Raw genomic sequence first — 8,891 nt, 5'->3', positions numbered from 1 at the left:
TAGGCCTAATGCCTGCTGAGTATTATTAGCCCACCTGCTGCCAGGTGTCAGACACACCAAGTAGTCTGGTAGTACCAGAGAAGTAACAGGATGAAAAATGGAACCTACCAGCCATAAGAGAGTTGTGCAGAATCTGCTCATCATTCTAAAATCAGCCCTGATGTGCAACATGCTTGAAAATGAAAATTCTAACTTCTCCATGAAGTAGGAAATCATAAACAAGTAGTCTCATCAGAGAAAGATGGAAAAAGTAAAAAAGAGAAAGCACTCACGACAGGGTGTAGTCACACTGCAATCCATTCTTCATCTCTCCATCCCATTGGTATTTGGGGATGCTCATGCCTGATATGTTTTTATTTTTCTTTCTTTCTTTTTTCCCTATGTATAGCAAACATATTCTCACTTATTTACCCATTCAATCACTGTATATCATTACAGCTTGCAAAATACATTTTCCCAGGCTGAATATATCATATATTAGTACAATTAAAGATATTAGAATATGCTTTATCATCAACAGAAAATTTTCCATTTTGGGCCCCTTAAATGTTTTGCTTCTTTCTTTTCCCTCTTGATTCCCTTCCTCTCACCCTCCCCTATTTTCCACCTCACTCTCACACTCTCTCTAGTATCTGCAATTGTTCTCCATGGTTTTATATCTTCTAGTATTTTAGTTTCTGCCATAGAGTGCAGACATTAGCCTCTGGGTCCAGGATTTCAACCACAATCATTAAGATTCTGCTCCTTTTGGGAACCAGCAGTTAGCAAAATGGCTATGTCGCTGGATTCCCACATAGTCGACCGTGGTTCGCGTCCCAGACCCGGTGGCTTAGAACTCATGCCGGGCGCGTGTGTGTGCGTGCTCAAGATCCTGAGGGGAGAATGGAGAAGGGATTGCGGTGTGACCATCCCCCCTGGGGGGAGATTTCTCACTTTCTGTCTCTCTCTCTCTCTGGCTATAGTGACAACCTCTCAAAAAAAAAAATAAAGATTCAGCTCCTTTAACCACTAGGCTATGGGACCAGTCTCCCATGTGAATATTTTTTTAAATGTTTTATTTATGGCTATAAATAAGTTGGGCAGCAGGACTCTGTAGTAAGAAAGATCCTGAGCTTGGAGTATAAAGGCCTGAGCTCTTTGTGTTTGTCAGCAACCTGGGCCTATTGCTTTATCTGTAAGGTGGGAATAATTTCTGCCCTGCCCAACATTGGGCTGTGATGGTGATGTTTGAGTCAGCACTAGGCATACCTAATACTTGAAGGCAGAAGGAGACTCTGGTCATTTTTGGATGCAGAGACTCCTACTTGTTGTCTGGTCAACGTTATCTTATTCATTAGAAGACTGGGGAACAAGCAGATGGCATAATGGTTATGTCGCAGAACTCCCACATAGTTGACTGCAGTTCGAGTCCCAAACCCGGTGACTTAAACCTCATGCCAGGTGCATGTGCATGCATGCCCAAGATCCTGAGAGGAAAAGGGAGGGGAAGCGACTGTGGCATGGCCATTCATTCCCCCTAGGGGGTGATTTCTTACTTTCTGTCTCTCTGTCTCTATGTCAATCACATGTGCCCTATAGCAAAAGCCTCTTTCTCTCTCTCTCTTAAAAAAAAAAAAAAAGACTGAATCCTCCTCCTACCAGAAAGTACAGTTGTCCCCACTTGCCTGAGGTATCAGTTATACATGGTCAAATCATTGTCTAAAAATAAGTGAGTACAGTATAGCAAGGTATTTAGAGAGAAATAAAGAGAACATATTCACATTTTATTGTAGCATATTTTTATAATTGTCCTATTTTATTATGAGTTATTGTTGTTAATTTCGTACTGTGCCTAACTAATAAATTAAACTTTATAATAGGTATGCACATATAGAAAAAAACATAGCATAGCCAGGGTTCAGGTATCCACTAGGATCTTGGAATGTATCCCCTACGGATAAGCTGGGACTACAGTTCCTGTGTGTGTTATCCAAGATGAACACCTATCTAATCATCTAATCATCCTCTCTGCTCCTATCTGGTTTTAAGAAAATGAGAATTTCCAATAATAAAAAAATGAAATTATTTTGAGCATTCTTTGCCCTCTGTCTCTGTTGCTTGAGATTATGATGACATTGTGTATCCTTTTTAAGTGTCTAAAAATTAAAATGAATGAGTACAAAACAAGAAAAGAAAAAAGACATCTCCTCACCGCTCCCTTTTACGCCTGGTTTCAGGGTGACTGATGCTTCCTTGTTGATCCCTTTCCCACCAGGTCGGTGGCCACACAATGCTGCCTATTCGCTGGATGCCTCCGGAGAGCATCATGTACAGGAAATTCACCACAGAAAGTGATGTCTGGAGCCTGGGCGTCGTGTTGTGGGAGATCTTCACCTACGGCAAGCAGCCCTGGTACCAGCTATCAAACAACGAGGTGTGCAGTGGGTCTGGCGTGTATACCCCTACCCCTCCCTAATGGGCTGAAATCCCAGAGGCCTCCCTCAGCTAGGGCCTGCTCTCAGTCCAGAAGTTCAAACATGACCTTGTCTGGCTTGGTTGGGGGTGATATTTCCCAAATAACTTTCTATATACATATACATCTTCAAAAAGCTCACTGGAAGTGTGCACTATGAAAAACTACAACCAATCTTTTTTTTTCCCCACCAAACAAACTTGTGCTTTAATTCCACTTTTCTAGGAATGTTCTGAAGCTCCCTCATGTAGTTGTTCCTAAATTAAGGAGTTTTGGAGAAAGGAAAGCATTGTGTTTGCTGATCTCTCCTTGTTCCTTTAGGTGGGATTGAGAAAGCTTACGATGTTCATCTAATAAATAACAGATGGAGCATTCCAGCACTCTGATAGTCCAGAGAGGTTTTGGTATCATTCTAATGAAGTTTAAGTTTCTTTCCTTTGTGCACATTTTATTAGAACATTATCTTCTAGTGAAAAGAAACTTAAGAATTTTGTTTTCCTATTCTAATCCTTTTGCAAATATGTCTCTATTTGAGGTATAGCTTCTTGGTCAGGAACTTCACATGTTTTTCAGATTCATGTCAGTCTTTTCTATCTAATTTCACATTATCCAATAGGACTGCTTGCTTATATAGCCTGAAGTTTTCTATTAGGCAGTACCTTAATACAAAAGAAACTCAGGTTTCCTGTCAGGCCACTAAAAACTAAAACATGTGAAAGTTTCAGGGTGAGATGTGGGAGAATTCCATGTAAATGATTTCCTCACTAATTCTGTGAAGTCAGAATGATTGGAATCATGGCTGTGAACCAACCACATAAGCCCTGATATAAACCAAACCTCCTTATGAGAAAACTATTGAGTAGGCTTCTTTAAAAAGGGGCCTCTCTTCTGTTCCTCTTTGTGTTGGCATTTATTTTACCTGCTCTACTTTTCCTCCTGTCTGATCCTGTCTTTGCTCCCTGTGCAGGTGATAGAATGCATCACTCAGGGCCGAGTCCTTCAGCGACCCCGCACATGCCCCCAGGAAGTCTATGAGCTGATGCTGGGGTGCTGGCAGCGAGAGCCCCACATGAGGAAGAACATCAAGGGCATCCATACCCTCCTTCAGAACTTGGCCAAGGCGTCTCCTGTCTACCTGGATATTCTAGGCTAGGGCCCTTTCCCCAGACCAATCCTCCCCAATGCACTCCTCAGATGGGCCGAAAGGATGAACATCTTTTAACTGCCGCCAGATGCCATCAAACTGCTGTCCTTCACTCTGACAGTGTTAACAACAGAGACACAGAGAAGCTTTCAGAGGGAAGCAACATGGACTTCTCCATCCATAGACACAGTACTGACTTCTTTTTGGCATTCTCTCTCTCTCTTTCCATCTCCCTTGGTTTGTTCCTTTCCTTTCTATCCTTTTTCTTTTCTTTTTGGTCTTCCCTGCTTCATAGTCCTTACCCTTTCTTTTTAATCAATCTGGCTTCTGCATTCCTATTAACTCTGCATAGACAAAGGCCTTAACAAACCTAATTTGTTATATCAGCAGACACTCCAGTTTGCCCACCACGACTAACAATGCCTTGTTGTATTCCTGCCTTTGATGTGGATGAAAAAAAGGGAAAACCAACATTTGACTTAAACTTTGTCACTTCTGCTGTACAGACATGGAGAGTTTCTATGGATTCACTTCTATTTATTTATTATTATTACTGTTCTTATTGTTTTGGATGGCTTAAGCCTGTGTATGAAAAAGAAGACTTGTGTTCAACCTGGGAAGCCTTTATCTATGGGAGATTAAAACCAGAGAGAAAGAAGATTTGTTATAAACCACAGTATGGGAGGAACAAGGACAACCATTGGGATCAGCGGGCGTCAGTTCCTACGAAAAATCCAGCAACCATTGGCTGGGAGGAATGTATTCGGCACCTTCCCCGAGGACCTTTCTGAGGAGCAAAAAGACTGTTGAACTCTGTGCCGTGGACTCTTCTTTCCCCATCACCAGAAATACTAGCGTGCTGCAGGGAGAAATGATGGCTTCTGTGAGGCACAAGATGGCGGTGCGGCATAAGCTCAGACACAGTCCTGTCTTTGTAGGTCGTGTTGATAGCACTGGTTTTTATTTATTTATTTTTTTTCTAGTGTTATCTGCTGAGCCTTTGTCAAATTAAAAATAGGCGGGTTCTTGTCCAGCTGTTATTTCAGGGTCAGGTGGGAAGGCAAAGGACTTAGAAAACATAGGACAGCTATAAATTTAGAGGCAAGTTTCTCTTACACTGAACTTTTTGGATAGCACTTCCCTCTGACCCCTACCCTCCACTCCCACCCATCCTTTTAACTGTGCAAGCAAACGTGTGCATGGTCTTTGTCGATTAATACCTTGTGTGCAGAAACTACCACTCCAGATGTGCCCCTGATAGGTAGAGCAGATCCCTAAAAGGTGGTACGTATATAATTAGGGGAAGCTAATGGAGTTCATTAGCTGCGTATAAATCTCTGCGCTGTGTGGCTGTGATGGGTTTAGCGGATATGGACCCTGAAGCCTGGATATTCTCATCCACGTCAAACCCATGTAATGGTGGGGGGGGGCAGAATTGCTCGCAAAAGGAAACCTCACCCTGGGGACATCACATGCATTAATATTCAGTGTACACAGGTTAAGTCCCTTGCGCTGGACTCTGGTTGGGAGAGTGGTTTCATTCCACATGTACTTCCATTGTCCATATGCTGTTCTGTTTTCTTCGCTCCATTAAGATAAAACTAAAAAATTCAGCACAGCATGCCAATGGGAGGCTGTGTCCCTACTGAGCATTGGAGATGTGCTTCTGGGCATAGTCATTGGTTTTGTGAAAGGAGGCTGTAAATTTATATATCAATTTACAGTTGTTTGAATGACCAGTTACACCAAGGAAGAAAAATATTTCTGTTCCTCAAGAAAACTTGCTACCCTCTGTGAGGGCAATTTTGCTAAACTTGACATCTTAATAACACGAGCCAGATTGAAAGGGAGTGATTTTAATACATCGTAGGTCATTTTATTTTGTATTTGTTTCTGGAGGTACAATAGCTCTGTTTAGGTTTGCTTATGCCTGCTAAATACTGGAGCACCTTGTTTTCCATTACAGGCTCTGAAAGTCAGTTCTCAAAATTTCAAAGTTGTAAACTTACAGAAAACAACAGGAAATCCAGTAACTTCTATAGTCAAGTGAGGGGATTGGACAAGGTAAAACCTACAGTCCCTTCAGGTTCTGCTCTGGCCTACGAGAGATGGGAGTTGAGATGTTCATGCTCTTTGTCAGTGAAAAAAACACCCCTCCTGAATACACAAAACAATATAACGAAAGCCATATCTCCATGATATATACACGTATGTATATATCATACTAAGGAACCATGGTACTGTCAAAACACTGTGGATCTCTGTGAAGCAGTAAGGAAGGGGCAGATTTGTACAAAAACTTTTCTAGATTCAATTAGCGATGACCTAAACATCTACACAGGTTTGTCATTCTGCATGTTTGGCCAGCTGCTCCGAGGGGAAGAAGTTGCGAGTTATCAGTTTTATTTTAACAGAGAACAAAGGAGGGAATACTTTCAGAGATCAAATTCAAGCAGGGCTGTGCAGTTTTAGAGAAAAAAAATTTGTTTAAGGGAGACTAGAAGATGGAGTGTTCCATTTCAGTTTTGTGTTTTTCTTTGAAGGAAAAAAGCAAAAAATGAATAAAAATTCTCTTTACACCTTCTGACAAGTCCCTCAAGGTCTTGAAATGAAAGGTTCTATGCAAGTGCAAAGTTTTATAGTTATTTATATTGCTGATATTATTATTATTAATTATTTCCTCTGTTGTCTCAAGAGTATGTGCTGATTTCAGAGACGTCTCACATTGAAAGAATATCAGATTGCTTTCACAGTAGTTGAATGAGTCACAATTCTGCATATTCTTAAAATATTCATAGTTGTTTCTTCACCACCCCCTTTCTCAAGGTCTTCTAATTTTTAGACAAGTAGCATTCTCATTCTAAAATGTAATAATCACCAAATATGACCCGCCATCAGCTACCTTAAAAACCTCAATGGACATAATAACAAACTCCATTCTCTAGCCCAAACCTAATCTGACAATCATTTCCATTTAGAGTGTTTAATAGTTTTCCAAACACTTTTTGCATGTGTTAGCAAACTATTTCTATTTTTTATAGCTAAGGAAATTGAGACTCAGAGGAGCTCAGAGACAGGGAAGAAGTCTCTAGTCTAGCTTCTAGCGCCACCGAGACTGAATCCAAGGATGCTGACTGAAGTTCATGGTTCTGTCCTCTAGAGACTTTAATATACAAACAAACAGTGCAGGAAAGAAAGTGAGCTAACAAATTTATGAAGCAAGATAAGAAGTTATAAGAAGGAAAGAAAATATTCAAGAAGACAAGCAGCTGAGTATTGTGATATATATTCATGCTCTTAGCTTCAGCTAAATCCTTGTACACTGAACCGATGTCATAATTAGGCTTATGTAGAATACACTTTGAACTATGCTATAAAGGATTATATCAGAATTCATATTATACATGTGTTCACATCAGCGCTACCTGTGGTATTTTCATGTATTTATATATGTGTTATAAATACTTGATTTATACATATACAAATGCACATACATAGTGTGTTTATGTATAAATTTATAGGCTCACAGTAATAGAGATAATTATAAGTAGGGTGCAGAATGAATAATTTGCTTAAAATCTGCTAAATAACCAAAACTTTTTAATGTCATGTTGTTGTTAGTGCTTCCATTCTCCATGTGGGTAGGACTACATCGCGCTTTTCAACTCTGTGCAGTACTGCATGGGTGGAGGGCATATTTAAGATAATGTGCTTCCCAAAACAACTGAATCAAAGCCATCCCACTACATTGAGTCCTTTCTGTGGTTCCTTACACGGGAAAATGCAGAGTGAAATAGCTCTCCTTATGTAAAGATCCAAGAAAGGAAGATTGATCATTCTCTTGTTGTTTTGCTCATTTGTATTGTGCTCACCTTATCCCACTATGACTCCTTTATGCTTGTGTTCAGAGTCCAGGCATTCCATATATATTGGAATGTTGAGAGCCCAATGACTCAAGGCCAATGGTGAGAAATCCAAGACCCCACACAGTGAGATGAGCAACTGCTGAGAATTCCCACATCTGAGTGTGAATGCACCAGCCAGCAGTGTAGAATGCTGTCCTTGGCAAATCATCATTACTCTAAGATTCCTTGGTCAGATTGGACTCATTCTACCTTTCTTTTTGGCAAATTGGACAGCCTATAATACTAATAACACTAACCTGTATCTAAATAAATGAATGACTGCATTACACACATACCCTTGATTCTCTTGCTCCCTCACTTTTTTTTTTCCTCTCCTGTTTGAGGACTTCTATTTTTACTTCTATTTGACCTCAGTTTGGCTGGCTGTCACTGAAACGAAATCTCTTGAGAGGAATGACTAGTGATCCAACTCTTCAAATGTCTAAGTTAGCAGTCAGAGCTGATTCTTCATGATACATAATTGGAATGTGGAGACTCTGAGGTTGTGGTAGTTTGTACATGAAGTTCAAATGTTACTCTGATGAATTAGGGGTGGGCGGGATTTATAGTTAATAATGGCAGCGCAGGAAGGGGTATCTTCTTGTTGTCAGGGCTGGAATAAATCACTGCTGCTCGACTCAAAGGTTCTATTGTATCCTTAGTTTTGCATTTTTTTCCCCTTCTTCTCCTTTGACCAGTATTTATTTATTCACTTATTTATTTATCTATCTATTTATCTGTTTTCGATCCATTCATCACAAACACAAAGCAAAGCAAAAAAATAAATATATATATATATATATATATGTATGTAATATGTGTTGCAGGCAAAACACTGTGAATTTCACAATCACCACCAAGCAACTCTTTTGCCATCTTAACATACGTCTCAGGAGACGAAATGGGAAAAGATGCGGATGTCATTTTTCAGTCTATGCATTCTAGGTCAGGTCCATGTTTATTTTATTTGTTTGATCTGTGGAGTAATAAAAATGATCCTGAGTGAGGGCTAGCTACACATTCAACCTACTGGAGCAAACGTACTAAAAGCTGCTAGTAGCCATGTGTTTGAACAGGAAAAACAAAAATTGGAGAAAATGAAATGAAATGTAAAGGCCTACATCTTGCAGCTTGTATATCTTATTATTGCTTATAAAAATGTATAAAACAGCTGGAAATGTTTTAAATACAAGGTCTTTGAATCAAATGTGGATTTTAAATATGTGATCCCTTGACAAATGACCAAATTCTGGTGACACATTGCTCCCTTCGTTCTTTGATCATTACCTATGACTTACAAATCTGCCTAGAGATATGGACACTCTGCATTCGCTTCTGTATCTGGAGAGATGTTTGTATATATCCAGGCCGTATACACACACATTTCAAT

General features: G+C 39.9%; 1 protein-coding gene across 1 annotated transcript in view; it reads left to right on the top strand.

The window, feature by feature from the left end:
• LOC102468349 (BDNF/NT-3 growth factors receptor) overlaps positions 1–8,205 on the top strand; it is a 217,040-nt gene extending 208,835 nt beyond the window's left edge. Inside the window, exons 6-7 of the mRNA XM_014591523.2 lie at positions 2,255–2,413; positions 3,420–8,205. Coding sequence (XP_014447009.1) covers positions 2,255–2,413; positions 3,420–3,605 — 345 coding nt within the window. The 3' untranslated portion in view covers positions 3,606–8,205. The remainder of the gene's footprint in view (positions 1–2,254; positions 2,414–3,419) is intronic.
• The last annotated feature ends 686 nt before the right edge of the window (positions 8,206–8,891 follow it).

Source organism: Tupaia chinensis, unplaced genomic scaffold (genome assembly GCF_000334495.1).
Source record: "Tupaia chinensis unplaced genomic scaffold, TupChi_1.0 Scaffold000007_1, whole genome shotgun sequence".
Lineage (NCBI taxonomy): Eukaryota > Metazoa > Chordata > Mammalia > Scandentia > Tupaiidae > Tupaia > Tupaia belangeri.
This window is presented reverse-complemented; position numbering and strand designations above follow the sequence as displayed.